Source organism: Rattus norvegicus, chromosome 17 (genome assembly GCF_036323735.1).
Source record: "Rattus norvegicus strain BN/NHsdMcwi chromosome 17, GRCr8, whole genome shotgun sequence".
Taxonomy (NCBI): Eukaryota; Metazoa; Chordata; class Mammalia; order Rodentia; family Muridae; genus Rattus; species Rattus norvegicus.
The window spans coordinates 23,920,148-23,937,720 of NC_086035.1; the positions used below are offsets into that span (position 1 = coordinate 23,920,148).

Below are 17,573 nucleotides of genomic sequence, written 5' to 3' on the forward strand. Positions count from 1 at the left end.
AGAGAAAGTGGGTGCTGAGCAGCCTGGAGCGTGCATGCATTTATTCCTTTTCTGTTCTTGACTGTGGAAGTAGCTAGCTGCTTCAAGTTCTTCCTGCCTTTTCCTCTATTTGGGGGAGGGGCGGGGGAGGAAGTACCAGGTAGTTGCGTTGGCTCTAGGCCCTGGTGCATGCTACCTCTGTGCTTTACCACTAACCTCTCTCCCCAGCCTCTTTATAGTACCACCCCTACGTTTGCATAAGTTCAGATACACAAGTGGTAACCATCCCCCCACAGTTAGCAGTATTCAGTATAGTAGCATGTGGAACATGTTTGTTGCCCCTGAACGGAAGCCACACTAGTAGGCAAGAACATCCAGGTTCTTGTAAGTGCATTCTGTGATGTCCACCCAGTGACAGTTACCTATGGCTGCCTTTCTCAGAACATGTCCTGTCATTCAGTACACCTGACTGTAAAGGGAAAGACCCTTGAAAACTCACTGCCCAGTGTAATTGCTTGAGGAAATCTTAGGTAATTTAAGACTCTGGTGGCTGACTTTGTTTTTCACCACAGAATCCAGTCAGCACAGTAGGCCATAAGGGGGCCCGGAGACGGTGGGGTCAGACAGTCTTCAAGTCTGGAGACAGCTGTGACAACATCGAGGACTGCGACTTGGGAGCCTCCCACTCCAAGAAGCCGAGCATGGATGCCTTCAAGGAAAAAAAGAAGAAGGAGTCTCCATTTCGGTAAGGTTGCACATTCACTAGGGAAACGCACTTTACTGCACATCAACTTTATTCACCCACTAATATTACAACAACAAAGATTCATCTTTCTTCTACAAAACCCATAAATCTTTATACATTCCTCCAGTAAGTTGACAGTCTTGATTTCTCACAGTAGTGAATTAGCGGTGTGTGTAGAGCAAAGTACTTCGTTAGTACAGTGTGTATATTGCTCATACACACTGTTGTTGTTGTGTTGTTGTGTTGTGTTGTTGTGTTGTGTTGTTATGTTGTTGTGTTGTGTTGTTGTGTATTATTGTGTTGTTGTGTATTGTTGTTGTGTTGTTGTGTATTGTTGTTGTATTGTTGTGTTGTTGTTGTGTTGTATTGTGTTTTTATTGTTGTTGTGTTGTTGTTGTTGTGTTGTTATTGTTGTGTTGTTGTTGTGTAGTGGTGTTGTGTTGTGGTGTTGTTGTTGTTGAGGCGTTGTCTAGCTATGTTGCCCAGGCAGGGCTCAAACTCGTAGGCTGGAGCAGTCCTCCCACTGTGTGTCTTGTGTGGCTGAGACCACAGTACATGTCATCCTCACCTAGCTCAGCCTCCTGAATCATGGTCATCGCCATTCCTGCCTGAGGTTCCCATTGCTATAGGTGGAATGCAGAGCATCACATACAAAGCTAATGGCTTTCTCTGATGGCACTCAGTGAATTATTGGATCGCTGCTTATTAAAAACATTTGAGGGGTTGGGGATTTAGCTCAGTGGTGGAGCGCTTGCCTAGGAAGCGCAAGGCCCTGGGTTCGGTCCCCAGCTCCGAAAAAAAGATCCAAAAAAAGAAAAAAAAAAAAAAAAACATTTGAAAGTCGTTTTCGAAACCTGTCCTGGAAGTTCAGTGTCCCAACGGCTCCTTGTTCCCAGGAGTCGGACCATTTTCAGCCCACCATGACTGCTCTGAACAGGATGGGCTGGAATTTTGTTGATTTGGGAACATACTTTCATATACTTTTCTCCCTGGGACAGAAGAAGAGTAAGTAGCATGGCCATGTCACAAGACTGGGGACACTGGCGTTGCATATGCAGATGTCTTCCCTTTGCAGCTTGTATACCCAGTGACACATGAAAAAAGAATCTATCAAGAGCACACAGGGGTGGGTCATTCCCTCCGAAGACACACAGAGACTGTCAAGGGTGCACATGGGCGGGTCACTCTGTCTCCCAGGCTAGTCGCAAACATTCTCTTCCCTACAGCATGTGGCCTAGGAAGAACCTCATTCAATCCCATTAGGCAGGAGCCATACTACTCCACCATGCTAGGCCCAGTGTGGTCCTTGGATATGATTCTGAGGCTCTAAACATGACAGAAGTGAGAACCCTGGCGTGGGCAGCTCCAAAGGCTCTGTTGGTGCTCCGTATGCATCCTTCTAAGGAGCAGACCTATAGATCATATTGCTGACACTAGAGTCCCAGCTACTTTGGAATCTGAGAAAGAAGGATGCAAAAGTTTAAGGGCAACCTGGATTACACAGTTGATATCTGGTCTCAGAGAAGAAACTTAAACAACCAAAAACCAACCCCACAAAATCAGACCAAAACAACAACAATAAAACCAAACTAACCAGGCATGCTGACACATACCTGTAATTCCAGCACTTGGGAAATGGGACAAGGGAACCAGGGATCGGGACTTCGAGGCCACTTAACTACACAGTGAGTTCAAAAAGCCACATCCTAACATCAAAACAGCTACAATAACAACCACACGTTATCACTGAGTAATCCCAACAGCAAAAGGACTCATGGTTTTACATCAACTCATTGGAATCGCTGAAGGAGATGCGGTAGGGATGAATGATTTTCATGCAATGATTGTCGCTTTGTTTTCATCTCCAAGGTTTCCAGAAGCAGGACTCCCAGTCTCCAACCACTTGAAGGGGGAAAATAGAAATTTACATGCATCCTTAAAATCTGACACAAACTTGTCAACTGCTTCAACCGCTAAGCAGTACTATTTGAAACAATCAAGATACCTTCCGGGTAAGTAAGGAAAATTTACCACTTAATCCCAATACTCAGAAGGTGGGAGTGGGAGGACTGGGAATTCCAGGCCAGCCTGAGCCATTTGATACCCTGGTTCAAGACAACAGTGTTTGCTGCGAGTCCAAGAATTGCTAGGGTGGAGTAAAAGGCCTTGGTATCTGTGAAAAGAAGCCACCTGGGAAGGAGAAAACAGAGTCCTGGGACTCTTTAGTCACTGTGCCTGTTGCCATAATGCTGATAATTCTGCTTCCCCAAAGCCTAGCCAAGGATGTGACATTTATTAAGTGCTCAATTTTATTAAAGCAACTGGGTACCCTATGACAAGTGTAAATGTAAAGAATATCTTGTTTCCTAAATGTTGAGCTCTATGTATTCACTTACAAGTTTCTCCTGGCGGCTAGAAAGAACAGGCTAGAGACTCAAATAGACAAAGAGGCTGGTATAGGCGGCAGTGCATGTGTGCGAGGTAGAAGCAGCAGAGACAGACGTGGGTACGATGCAGGTATGGTAGCAAACAGTGGGCCTTGCTGACAGGTGAGCCTAGGCGAACAGACAGAGGAATTAGTGGGTTTGCTTGTAGATAGAACTAATCCCTTGCAGATGTAGAACCTGACAATTCAAGAGTTGGGGGAGTGGGGTAAGGGGGTGAAGACCTTCAGGAAGTGAGAGGATCTGGAAGAAGCACTGAGGCCTCTTCCTTAGGAAGGAGCACACCAGGGATCTTTCGGTATCAGCAGCTTTGGAGAGTTTGGCGCTGAACCTGTGAGCCTCCCAGGGTTCAGCAAAAGCGCAGAAGCAATAGGCGTTCTGGAACACAGACCACGGGGAATACTGTTGAAAACAATATAAGGACCATTTGAATGATTGAAGTTTAGCAAACCCGTATTTCAGTTGTCTCCTGTGTAAAAGGACCCCCGCCTTCTGATGGAGAAGTGACCTCCATAAGTCACTGGCAAAGGCTGGGGAGCTCAGCCACCCCCGTTGTCATGGATCCACATTTCATATGGCTTTTAAGGATCTATGTCAAGCTGTAGACCTGTCCTCTTATTTCCTTTTTGAGGAGAAAGACCTAACAAGCCCCACAGGTTCCTTCAAATGGGGAGTAAAACAGGCCTGAAAACTGGACTCGGAATGGCAAAAGAATTGTTTATGATAAACCAAGCCTGGATCAGGCTAGACCCTGTCCTGAAGATCTTCCCTCAACCTGGATGAGGCTGGGCTAAGTTGAGGCATTTGGACAAACATTTGTTGATTATCTGTTATGACCCAGCAACTCTGAAATAGAAGACAATGGATACAGGAGAAAGCCACTGTTGGTGTTTATTTTAACTCATAATTTTTTGTTTGGTTGGTTGGTTTGCTTTGTTTTTCAAGACAGGTTTCTCTGTGTAAAACCCGACTGATTGTCCTGAAACTCCCTGTGTAGACCAACCCAGCCGCAAACTCAAGAGATCCACCTGCCTCTGCCTCCTGAGTGCTGGGGTTAAAGGCATGCATCGCTATGCCTGGACTCCATAATTATTCTTATAACTGAATATCTTTGGACTAAGAAAGAATATACATGAAGAACCTGCTTTTTAATCCTAAAGCCAAGTATAAAGAAAGTCTTAGATAAACCCTCAGGATTATAGAATGCCATCTGGTTGCAAGAAAGTCAGACGTCAGAGAAGGATTGATAGCTCTGTAGTAGTGGTCTTCAGAGAAAGAGAGGCAAGGGCTGTAGATGAGGCCTACTACAGGTCAGTGTATGCACTTGCAGTCAGGCCTGGAGGTTCTGTGTATTACTCATAATGGAACCATGGTCATCTGACCTCCCACCCTATAAGCCTTAGGCACTTAATTACTGCAAGATCTCAGCTGCAGATAAAGATGTAGTGAAAACACTAACAGTTTCTCAGTCTCTCGGTGGTGCCTTCTGGTCTCACGCTAAAACTAGGACTCCCTTCAGGAGCCAGTGTCACCACTGCTGGACATCAGAATGACATGTTCCACAGCACTTACAAATCCTGCTCAGTGGAACCTTCTCTCTCCCCATGTGCACTCACCATCTTCCTGGCTGCCCTTTGAAATTCCCATGTTAGTCGCTTTTGATCCATTTTAACAAATGCCCACAGAACCTGCTCCCCACTCCTTCTCCGCCACTCCGCTCTCGCTGTGTGTGTGGTGTGCATCTCTTAGCTCTCTCCCCGTTTAGGTCCTTGGCTGACACAGATGTCACAGCGCACACCACCAAACCTGGTTGTTGTGATCATGGTTTAGCTTAAAATTGGTTCTCTCACTATTGTGATTTTTAGAGTGTGTGTGCATGTGCACACACAGGTCAGGTTCGCTTGTGGGTCCTGTCCTTCCACCATGGGGATTCCGATCTCCAGATCTACTTGTACCTTTCTTTACCCACTGAGCCATCTCTCTGGCCCAAAATTGCTTTTTTAAGAGAACGACTTCATTGCTTCTGTTATTGACCTTCTGCAGACAATATTTGTCTAAGCAGTTTGGCATTATTAATTATCCAACGAACTGTAAGTGTCTCCCTCCATGTTAGATTGTAAGAACCAAAAGAGCAGAACTGGTCTGTCATGGTCTCCACCCTCCCTCATGCACTGCCTGGTACACAGTATACACAGTCAGTGTTTGCTGACTTCTTAAAACATCACTGAGGCAAGAAATCCGTATGTAACAATAACAATGTATCATTACATAGCAAACCAGATGTCTGCCTCCTCCAAGTTGGCACATAATATCCAATCAAGGCTCACCCATTTATAATTTACAATTCTAGGATGTCCCTATTTCCTAGAATATTTATCTTAGGAATTTGAATTAAAATAGTTACCTTCATTAGGAGATGTATTCACTTTAAGAAAAATACCTGCCCCACTTTAAGAAAAATACCTGCCTGGGGCCAGTGAAGTCATGGAGGAGAACCTAAAACTGTCACTTTTCTAAACCAGCATTGTCTCTAATTACACTCTACGTGTCTGTCCCTATCCCTCAGATAAGTGTCCCCTCATCAAGGAAGTGCAATAGACAGAGACCATTATAATTCCATTATAATACCAAAAATAAAAGGAAAACAAACACATGCTTTTCCCCCTGAAATCTAGAGTAAAATTCCAGATGATTCAAGGCATCCTATAGACTGTAAAATGCAGTTTAATCAGAATGCCATTTTTTGTTCAAATATTTAAGTATATAAATAGAAAGGTTGTTTTGCTTTGGATTGGGTTATTTGTTTGTTTGTTTTTGGTTTCTCTGTGTAGCCCTAGCTGTCCTGGAACTTGCTCTATAAACCAGGCTAGCCCCAAACTCACAGCAATCCACCTGCCTGTGCCTCCTGAGTTCTGGGGGGTTAAAGGCATGTGCCACTATGCCTGCCTTTATAAATAGAAAGTTTTAAGACCAAAAAAATTACCTATTTAAGATTATTGACATGACTGCATTAATAAAATAATTGGAACATTCACAAGCCATTCTTTCTTGAACAACATTTATAAAACTATGTGCACTATACTGTAGATTCCTACTCTGACCCACTCATGTTTCCTTTCGTATGCATGGTGTATGTCCATGCGTGTTCAGGTGCAGGTGCCTGCATATGCACATGTGGAGTCCAGAGCCAACTTTGGGTGCCATCTTCTCTCTCTCTCTCTCTCTCTCTCTCTCTCTCTCTCTCTCTCTCTCTCTCTCTCTCTCTCTCTCTCTCTCGTGTTTTGTAGGAGAGATAAGTGTCTATTGCCATTAGTATTACAGGAGGCAAAGTGAGTGCTGTCAATATTGCAGGTTTGTGCTGAGGGCTCAGGGTCTTGTTGGAGTTCATTAAAAGAAGGAAACATTGGCCACACATTAACCTACACTTATCACCGGCCTCCTGTCCACAGGACGTCTAGACTGAGTGGGAACATACATCTTCCCTCGGGCTCATGTTCACACTCTACTGCTTTGTTCTTCTCAGGTGTGAACCCCAAGAACGTGTCTTTGGTAGCTGGCGGCAAGGATATAAATTCACACTCTTGGAATAATCAGCTATTTCCTAAGTCTCTGGGATCCATGGGGGCGGACCTCGCTTTCAAGAGGAGTAACGCAGGTAAGAGATTCGAGTCACCTACCTATCAATGTCTGATGTTTGGTTGTAAATAGACCACAAGCATGTCATCCAGCCAAGATCTGTGGGGCTCTAGGGGAGACACAGACCACACGAAAATTATCCAGAAAATTGTTGAGCACAGATATTTTCAGTCCGTCAACCACTCATCTGCCACCAAGGTTCTTCCTAAATGGCTCTGCCTTCTTAACAAGCCTACCTTCAGCTTTCCCACCTCCCAAACAGAAAGGACTTCTCATTCACTAAGTTGACCCCAAACATAAACTTGTCCAAGGTGTCAATCAAAGGGACAGTTGGCTACGTGGAGAAAGGAGGTAGCTCTCATGATTGGGAAGCTACTCCTGGCTAACTTCTGGAAAGACCAAGAGTTTGAGGCCAGCCTGGGCTACATGCAGAGACTGTGTTACCTCACAACACAAAGTGGAGGGGCTTCCAGTGTTTAGCGTTTAGAAGGTTAAATGAGGAGGATATCCCTGAACTATGTGCTGACGGTAAATTGAAAAAGGTTGTCATAGATCACTACATACACATGGTCCATAAATGTGGGGTGCAGAGAATAGTAACAAAATGATTCTCAGCTAAGTCGTCACATCAACAAGCTTTCCCCAGACTTCTGTTTGCATAAATGAAAGTCAAGATGAGAGCACTCTAGCTGAGCCTCAGAAACTCCTGTGCCAGACACTCGCTTGTTTGAAAGGACTTGGCCCCATTAGCCTGTGCTCCCAACAATACCTTCCGTGCCTAGTAATCAAAATTTATAATATTTATTCTTTTTATTAGTAATATGCAACAAATCATTACAATTTAGTAATATTGGAAAACACTGTGATTACAGAAATCTACATTTTTTTGTAACATACACCGTTTTTGAGTGATAAGTTTATAGTTTTAAGCCTAAGTTCTATTTGGATAAAATTTGGAAGCTAAAGTATGATTTAGGGGTAAAAGGTGAGTATGAAATTTTCACCTGTAGAAAGGTACTAGCTCATGTGCTCTTCCCTTCACGCTGACAGACTCTAGCTCACTGTGACATTCAGATTCCATTTAAAAGAGAGATAGAGTGCTCGCTTCGGCAGCACATATACTAAAAGAGAGATAGATAAGTTTTATGACATCTATGATGATGAAAATTTGAGATTTCAACTGAGAACTGGGTGAAGCATTGCGTTATTAAAACTGTGAGTAGGGGGTTGGGGATTTAGCTCAGTGGTAGAGCGCTTGCCTAGCAAGCACAGGGCCCTGGGTTCGGTCCCCAGCTCCGAAAAGAAAAAAACAAAAAACAAAAAAACAAAAAAAAACAAAAACTGTGAGTACTGTTTGGACAAGTTTGATGGTGGCCGTTACAGCGCAGGAGCAATCCAGTAAGCACTCTGACGCCACGTCAACCCATCGACATCCTGGACCTGTTCATATGAAAGCCAACTCTCGCTTCAAATGCAGTGAGAGGGACTTTATTCCTGAACCCTGTGTGATAACCATGGCTGGGAATTCAGGTTGCCCTGGGTAACACATTCCAAGCTAAAAGTGGGTACAGAGATTTTATCAATTACGGAAGAAATTTACACTCCAAGGCATTTGCCAAGTACATCGGAGGGACCACAAGTGTGCGTGTGCGTGTGCGTGTGCGTGTGCGTGCGTGTGCGTGTGCATGCGTGTATGTGTGTATGTGCGTGTGTGTGTGTCGGGAGGTGAGAGACAGCTCTGCAATAGACCTTGTGATATCTTAGCTTTTGGGTTGGTAGACATTTGTGATCTGACAAGAATAAATTTTTCGGGTTTTGTTAAATTCAAAGGAGGTTAGGTTAGGCACTGGAGGCAATAGATGACTTTTAAATGGACTAAAAAGAGACAAAGCTCATTGGCTCTGGATTGTAACGTTCTAACTCTCCACGATCTGGAAGTTCTAGTCAGTCATCCCCATCATAGAATCCTCCACACTGATGTGTCTTGGGTTTTGAGTTTGGGGGTAGATTTAGTTTATAGATTTCTTTAGTTGTTGTTGTTTTTTTTTTCTTTCTTTCTGACTTCTGGTTTTTTTCAAGGTAGGGTTTCTCTATGCAGCTCTGACTATCCTGGAACTCACTCTGTAAACCAGGCTGGCCTTGAACTAAGAGAGCTCCCTGCCTCTGACTCCCAAGTGTTGGGATTAAAGGAGTGCACCACCACCCCCTGGCCTAGTGTACAGACTTTGTACAAGTTCTTCAGACCCTCTGAGAACCCAACTTGCCCAGTTAACAAGACTGGAGCACCAAACTACACCTCTTTAATCCATTTATTTTGTCTCAGCTATTTCAAAATAATATTCCCAGAGGCTGCCAGACTGGTTCAGATGGCAATGCCATAGCTTTGAGTGTTGTAACTTCCAGTCAGCCTGACAGGGAAGCTGTGACAGCACATGGAGACATTTCTCATTGTAGAGCTCCTTCTGGGTCTTTCTCCTAACCGTCTAACTCATCTCCCCTCTGCTCTACCTTAACACTCTCCCTGCGGCTCTGTCTCTCATGCGCCTTCTTTTAGAAGACAGCATAATTAAACCGATTGAAAGCCTATCACGCACTGGGAAGTCCGCTGAGCAGCTAGAGGACCCACAAGGTAATGTCTGGGCTCTGTAAAGGTGCTGCTTGCTTCGGCTCACTGGTTCTCTTCTCAGCCTCAGCCCCAATCCCTTCACAGAAGGCCAGGGTGACCTGCTTCAGAGTCAAGGCAGGGCTGGTAGAAGAGTGGCTTTTCCTGGCATCCACAGCGCCGTCCTTCCTCCCTTGGGAAATGTGCTTCATAATTATGCTGTAAATTAGTTGTGGAAACTTCTAGAAATCACAAAAAAAAACCAAAAAACAAAAACAAAAAAAAACCATTCTACTGAAAGTAAGGAATCGTTTCTTGCTTTATGATCAATATTCCTAGGATTTTGAAAAACAAATCTGATGTTCATGTCTTACACATTCCCCATCATTGACATGAAAGGCGATGTTAATGGCAGTGGTGGGCTTTCTGGAGGAGTGACGTCAGTGGTTTCCACACCAAAGCCAAAGACCACCTTTCAGCCTAGATCTCTGCAGCAAACAAGTAATAAGCCAAAACAACTGGCGTGATCGCCAGCTCCTTTCCTTCTTAGTGAAGTCCTTTGTCAGTAGGACAGCACTGTATCTACAGCTGCTAGTGAATGGCTTCTCCCTGCCATCCCCATTCTGCTGCTGTTTTTCTCTTCATTTATTTAAGCCAGTTTCCGTCTATAGGATGGGAGAAGTAATTTTAGAAATGACAGACTTAGCATAGCTGTGCCTAGCGCTCCTGTCCTTCAGTAGTTACCACGGTTGCCATGGGGGAGAGAAGGTGAACAAGAAGACACTCTGATGGTTGCTGGATGTGACCACGACTTTGAACTCCTTTCTAAGACTTTTGAGGCTGAGGCTGTAGCTCAGCTTGTCTTGTGAAGTCTCAAGTCCCAGCGTTGTGTAAACCAGGTGTAGTAGCTCACACCTGTGATCCCAGCACTCAGGCGAGTGGAAGCAGGAGAATCAGGAGTTCAAAGTCATCCTCGGCTAAATAGTTTCAGATATCCTTTTGACATAGCAGGATGGATTCGCAGTTCCCAGTGAATACTGACGGTGAGAAGGCCGGTCAGTGCAAGCCACTGTTCTTGCATAAATTCGATGGTGTTAAGAGTTGCACAAATGTAACAGTCACAGAATGTCACATCCTCCAGGGTCTGATGAGGAAAGCTGCTCTTTGACTTTTGTTGCTTCAAGAGCAAGCAAGCATCTGTGCTTAGCCCCTGGAGAAAGAAGGAACCGTGGAAAGTACACCTCATTGCTAACTGTCAGATGACAAGTTCTTTCAAACTCTCAAGGAACACGGAACCCTGTGCACTCTAGCTAACAAGCCTGCTTTGCCCCTAAATAGTGAGGCTTCCTTACCCTCCATCCCTTACCCCCTACCCCCACTTACTAGGGTTTGTCACAGCCTGTCTCAGGTCACTGAAGCAGCTCCTGCTGTCTGCTCCTACTCAGGTACCGTACCCCAGGGCAGAGCCGAATGTCAGATCCCTCTGCCTCCCTAGCCACCTCTCTCAGTATCTTCTTCCCCACCCCCAGGGCTCTGTGCTGATGCTTGATGCTGATTTCTTGGTGCTGATGCTCCTTCAGGGTCTGTTCTGGAGCCTGTCCATGTCCCTAGGTCCTTCTGCACTGTCCCACACACACACACACAAGCCACAGCTGCAGGACCAGCAACTCTGAACATCAATTATCTCCAAGGCAACCAACTTCCGCGTCAGGACCTGAATATCTTCTGCACTCCCTTTTCCCAAACCTGATTCTTCTACTGCATTTCTGTCTAGAGCAAGCCATCAGTCACCTAGCTACACACACAGAGGCTGGAGCCTTCTTCTGTAAGCCTTCCTGGTCTGGTCTCCAGCTCTGTAGGACTTCCACCATCATCTCTCCTTTCCAATACAGCAGTGACGCTGGTTCTGCCTTAGATGGCTCCCCATCAGCCCATCCTGAGCTGCCTTCAGACTGATCTTTGCTAACAGTGATGCTGGCAAGGCTGAGGCTGAGAGCAATTAGTATTATTGACTGCCAGACTCTATGAAAGAGCTTTCTTCCATGTTCAGAACCTAAAACCCTCATGGCAGCTAGACAAGTGCGCGCGCACACACACACACACACACACACACACACACACACACGCTGAACTTACTAACTGTGGGAGGCCAGGCAAATTAATCACTATCTCAGCACCTCTGGGCTGTGCAGGGACTGAGTGAGAGTTTCTATGACAGGTAGCATCCTGCCTAGACCACAGCAGCTCATAGCACAGCGTTTCAAAGTAAGAAGGGTAGTATTCAGTCACTCTACAGCACCTTAAGGCCCCCTCCTGACTGAAACTCCCGCTGCATTAGCAGGGAACCTTGGGAGCTACAGCGCTTACAGCCAGACGGGATGCGTGCCTTCCTTTCTCAAGAAAGAAGTGGGATCAGCTGGCCAGAGGATCCACTTGGCGCCTCTGGGTGCGTCGGCTGCCGGTAAGAGTGATCTCCTGATGCGGTCTGAGACTTCTTACTAGAAGAGGCTTTCCTTACAAGATGATGAGGGCTGTTTTCTTGCGGGAAGACTTAAATTACTCTCACATTATTAACATTCCAAGTGGCTCCCCTCCCACAATGGTTTCTACCTGGTGCTTGGCCCCAGGGCAGGCCGAGGAACCAGAGCATTGAGAAAGGAAGGCACACCCCTGTGAGGAGAAGGTGTAGAGTAAAGGGGAATGGGAGACACAGAAATTCGGCAAAGGAACAGCTAGTGAGGCAGGGAAGCCTGAAGCGCCTCTCACTGCCCTGGGGACATGGCTACCTGACCTGCAGCAAGGCACAGCAGGACACAGCAGGGCACAGCTGGAGCTGCTGCAGTGACATAAGTAAGGCTGTGACAAAAATAGTTTGTACCTCTACTGAGCTCAAGAATGTTCTAGAGTGAATGGCAGTTTTTCATCTGCCCATGTGGGCAAGCACATTGTATACAGCTGGTTTCTAGGGAGCCTCAAAAGTTTTAGACCAGTTTAACCATGACTAAACATCCATTTTTAATATGAGAAACAAACCGTGATGTTTAGAAGTACTTCGCTATCTGGGTACTCACTTTCAGAAACCAAGCGTGGGTCTTTTTACAAAAAACAAAACGACAACAAAAAAACCTGCTACAGGCTTTTCTGTCTCGAATCTATTGGATTATCACACATACGCCTGCTTTCAGTGTTTAAGTAAATTGCTCTCATAACTGTGTATCTCTCCGTTTACTGCTTGTCAGATCTCCCTCCCGGCCGTAATAGGAGGAGAGGCAAAAAAAGAAGTAAATATTGCTCTCTCAAGTGGTGCAAGCCACCCGTTAGGAAAACACTGCCTGCCAGGGTCCCACAAGAGACACAACCAGGTCGTTACCGCGTTTACTCCACTATCCCCTCTCCTCTCTCAGGCTCCCTCTCTGCCCTAAAGCCTTCACAACCTCCTAACCTCTCCCTTTCAAAGCCCCTAATACGTCCTCATCCCCTACATAAAGAGTAGCAAGACTAGAGGGAGTGGCTAACTATGGCCACCCACAGAAGCCACAGAGACACTCTGGGTGATTTTCCTGAGGTGTCTTTCATTCCCAGATAGAGAGGGCAGCTGCAGGCCCAGGAAATGATTCCATCCAAGTCGAGCTTCGTGAGTTTACCGGGGGTAAACCTGGCATTCGTATTGTTGAAAAGCCCACCCCAGGCATGGGCGACAGGCCACAAAAGCTATTATCACTGGGTCTCCTGCAGCCATATGACCAGTCTCTCCCCCCAGCAACTGTTCATTGCTTGGCTGGCTGGGAAGGCCTGTGATTCAGTTTCCTGAACCTGTAGAGACTTATACAGTTATTGTGTCCCTCAGCCTCTCTGAGCCTCCTCTCCACTCCGTACTCCACTCACGGGACTATTTGGACCTGAGGCCAACTATGTTAGCTCATTACCTGACATCTTCATATTCCAACACTTACACCTCACTGGCTAGTTCTAGAAAACACGGTGCCTTTGCTAGCCTTAGACACAGCCCTGGCCTTCATTAGGCTGCTTATTCACTTGAGTCCAGTAAGGGCAATAGGAAGTGCCCTGCCAGACCACTGACAGCACGTGCCCACCCCTCACCCTAACCCCCAAATACTGCATATAGCAGACAGGGTGCCAGTCTGGGAAACCAGACCAGCAAACACATTGTTCTGTGGAAGGTACGAATGGCCAAGAGCAGCTCAGCAGAGAGCCTCAGTTTATCCCAAGAGCCTCAGTGGCTGCCCAGCGTGAAAAGGCAGGTGAAACTCAGTGCAAGGACTGGTATCCTCCTCACACAGACTCCTCATGAAACCTGGCTGTCAGGGTGAAGAGGGGAGGGCCTGAAGAAGACATTCTAGTCCCCTGGATGATGCTTTATGCCTTTGCCATTGGAGATCTTTAAGCAATTTCAGCTTGTTCAAATATCAAATACTTAACAGATTTTATATCTCTCTCAAATCATAATAACCTACTAACACGGGACTAACCTCTCACAAATCTATAACCAGTAAGGATAAAAATAAACTTTGTGGTTAAAGGTTTGGGACTTTTAAACACTTCTGATTGGAATTAGAGAGATGGCTCATTGGTTGAGAGGACTTGTTGCTCTTGAAGATGACCCAAGTTCAGTTTCCATCACCCACATGACCACTCATGACTGCCTGAAACTCGGGTTCCAGGGATTTTGATGCCCGCTTCTGACCTCTCTGGGCATTGCACACACAAGACACACACACATATATGCAGGCAGAAACACTCATACACATAAAACAAAAAACAAATCTTTTTTTAAAAAAGATTACTCTTTAAGGGTTTGCGTGGTCGCCCCTGGTTTTTCCAATGGAAAGATGAAGCTTGCGACACTAGGCAATGGTTCACTGGTGGAGCTCCTGTCTCGGTGCATAATGCCTAGCTCCTGGTTCTAGTACTAAATAAGGAGAAAGGGCAGGGAGTGAAGGGAAGAGGGAGGGAAGGGAAAGAAAGAAGAGGAAAGAAAATAAGAAAAGGAGAAGGGTACAGGTAGATGTGACAGTACACACGTTTGATCCCAGGACTCAGGAGGCAGAGGCAGGCAGATCTCTGGGAGCTCCAGGACAGCCTGGTCTATGTAGCAAGTTCCAAGCCAGCCTGAGCTATATAGTGGTATCTCAAGAGATATTTTTTTTAAGAGAAATCTAAGTTCTCAAAAGCATTTTTGCCTGTAACAGACTACAGAAGCTCGTATACGGATAGCTCCATGAAACCAGAGTTCCACACAGTCCCAAGTATGTCCTTAGTATCGGTGTGATGTTTGATTGTAAGCAGGGTGTGAGATTAGTCACCGCCACACTGAGTGCTGCTCACTGACTAAAGAGCCACACATGTCTCTCGGTCTTTTTACTCCCAGTTAGCTGTCTAGCTAAGAGCTGCAATATCTGAACGCCATGGAAAATTCTAGTAAATGCCCACTAATATTCCACTAGGGGTTTTGCTTGAGGCAGCATGATGGGCAACATCTCTAATCAGCCCTGGCAGAGTGAAGATGAGCTGACCCTCGCTGGGGCCAGCCTTGGCTACATAGTGAGTTCCAGACCAGTCTGAGCTACATAGCAAGAACTTGCCTCAGAAAATAAAGACACCAGATTCAAACTAAACATAAATCTTCACCTTTGCTCCTTAGCTTCCAAAGTCAAATCCAAATGTCCCTACACATTGAAGATGAATTGCTTTATTTTGAATTTGATAATCAAATACATGAAATTCTGATCTCTTTCAGACTATACCTGGAGCACAAAAACTGGCCAAGGCCAGTTTTCAGGACGAACTTACAATCCCACAGCCAAAAATCTCAATATTGTGAACCGCACACAGCCAGTTCCCTCGGTGCACGGGAGGACAGACTGGGTGGCTAAGTACGGAGGCCACCGGTAGGAGAAGTGGAAGCCTGAAGCATTGCTCCGTAGAGGATAATCACGCCCCTTGATCCTGGGAGACGTCTACAGAGTCTATTTCTACCGAGTTCCACAGGACGCACACAACCGTGGGCGCCTCAGAGACCGGAAGTCAGCTCCCGATTTCTTCCTTTTCCGGAAATGCAATGCATTTTCTTAACTTGTGGCCAGCAGTGCTGATGCAGCACCGTGCTGAAACTTTTGAGCGGGACTTTTAAAGAGTATTGAATAAATTATTTGCCAAAGTATCAAGTATTTGATCTACCAATTCCTAGATAAATACACAGGCTTTTAGAGCACTTCTCTGGGAAGTGAGTACAAAGGCTTCACTCCCGCCTGCTGTGTAGTAGCCTAGGTAAGCTATTGAGGCCCCGGACCTGACTGATTTGCCTCAGCTCTCTTTTCATAGCGGCGAGGCAGGCTCCTGGGGCTGAGTTACTGGGCTGACCTGGCAGAGGGTCTATCCTCCCACCTTGGCAATGTCAGAGAGATGGTAACTACCTTTCAGTTTTCTACAATTGAAACGGTGAGGCCAGTCGGCGGGCACATTTTAGAGAGAGATCTTTCTTAAAAACAAACCTCTTTCCAACCTCTATCAGAGTACACTGGTCTGGCTTTAGTACTGTGGTCGGACCTTGACCAAACTGTGAATTCACAATGACTCTAGCTCGGTGAGTTAGTTCCACATTAATCACACCAGGGTTCTCTTGTCATCTCATTGAGATTGTCCTTGAAACCGCATCTGATGCTTGTCCATCTGACCCTCCCAACTCCTGTTTCCCTGTATTCCTACTGACACAGAGGGGAAGTGTGCCAGCAGGTCCTCAGGCAAACCCTGGCTGCTGCAGGTCACTGACAAGCCTCTGACCTTCACATTAGAGCCATGGGGCAAGCGCACCCAGTTGCCCTGGCAGAGTTTCATATGGTTCATTGTTTCTACTTTTATACCAAATTGTTTTTTAATATTTTGAAGTTAGGACTACTTTAAACCTGCCACTCACTGGGCTGGGCATGCTTAGTACTGTATATTCTTTTGAAAGAATAATGTTATTACCTGCTGATATTTTTATGTATTTATGGCTATGTAACAGATGCCGACAGAACTGGCATCATCTTGTGGGCACTGCCCAAAAGCACATTATCAAATCATATATTTTTGTATAGAAGATATAGCTGCTCATATTTTACATGTTTAAAATGTTAAGACTTGAAATAGTAATTTATCCTGATGCATATGTGTATTTGTACAACTTAATTGTCTCGAAGCTAATAAAAATTCCTTGGTGTTTCTGAGAAACATGAACTCTCTGAATACATATATGGTTAACTAGTACATTTTTTCTATCATTAAACTTTCCATTCAGTGGTCCATTTCCTTGTGGTTGTCTTTCTTTTTCTTTTTCTTTTTCTTTTTTTTTTTTAACTCAGCATACAATGTGTTCAGTATATTCTGACATTTTTTTTTAACAATGTGTTCTTGTGGGTCTCCTCTTTCCCACCCTCCCATCCCTTCACTGCTCTTCCCACACCACTCCCTGTCTTCTTTTCCCCACGTGTCCTTCTGCCCACTCCCACCCTTCCTCGTCACCCAACGGGACCCTCTCTGGGTCTCCTTTCAAGGTCTGTGGACTTTACCTACCTCACACTGTCTTGCATGCACACATGCATACATTACAGGCTGGGAGACACAGCAGAGTAGAACGTGCAGTTTTAACCTGTTTGGACCCTCTCCATTGATACTGTACTTTCTAGATCCATCCATTCTCCCGAAAATTCCATGTTTTGTTATGACTGGATAACTTTCCTATTTTCATTATCCACTCACTGTTGATGATCTGGGCTGAGTCGTTGCGCTCGCTTCCTCGCTGTCTTTAGTACAGCAGCGCCCGGTACATGTGCATGTCTCAGGCGGCACGGGACGGACCTTTCCAGGGGGTGTCGCCTTGTTCTGTAGCAGTTTCAGGTTTAGAGTATGAATTCCCATGTGGCCAGCCTTTCATCCTCCCACAACTTTCCCTATTAGCAACGGCTTGCATTACTACAGTGCCTCTCTTCCTCCCTCCCCCCCTCCTTCCCTCCCTCCCCTCCTCCCCCCGTCCTCTTACCCCTTCTGTGGAACCCAGCGCTTTCCACATGCTAAGGAAGTGCCCTACCACTAAGCCACACTGCCAGCCCCTGGAATCCATATTTAATGCCTAACTGTTCTGTTTCTAGAATGTCCCATAGCTGGAATC

At 45.6% G+C, this 17,573-nt stretch overlaps 1 protein-coding gene across 9 annotated transcripts in view; it reads left to right on the top strand.

Annotated features, from left to right (window-relative positions):
- The window catches only part of Mak (male germ cell-associated kinase), a 47,441-nt gene extending 30,731 nt beyond the window's left edge, over window positions 1-16,710 (top strand). For 3 of the 9 annotated variants that reach the window (XM_039095389.2, XM_039095391.2, XM_039095394.2), the window contains 5 exons: window positions 552-724; window positions 2,594-2,736; window positions 6,692-6,823; window positions 11,745-11,867; window positions 15,165-16,710. In XM_039095389.2, coding sequence (XP_038951317.1) covers window positions 552-724; window positions 2,594-2,736; window positions 6,692-6,823; window positions 11,745-11,867; window positions 15,165-15,319 — 726 coding nt within the window. In that variant the 3' untranslated portion in view covers window positions 15,320-16,710. Of the gene's footprint in view, window positions 1-551; window positions 725-2,593; window positions 2,737-6,691; window positions 6,824-9,358; window positions 9,434-11,744; window positions 11,868-15,164 lie in introns of all 9 variants that reach the window. The other 6 variants (XM_063276111.1, XM_039095393.1, XM_063276112.1 and 3 more) reach the window with 4 other exon arrangements.
- The last annotated feature ends 863 nt before the right edge of the window (window positions 16,711-17,573 follow it).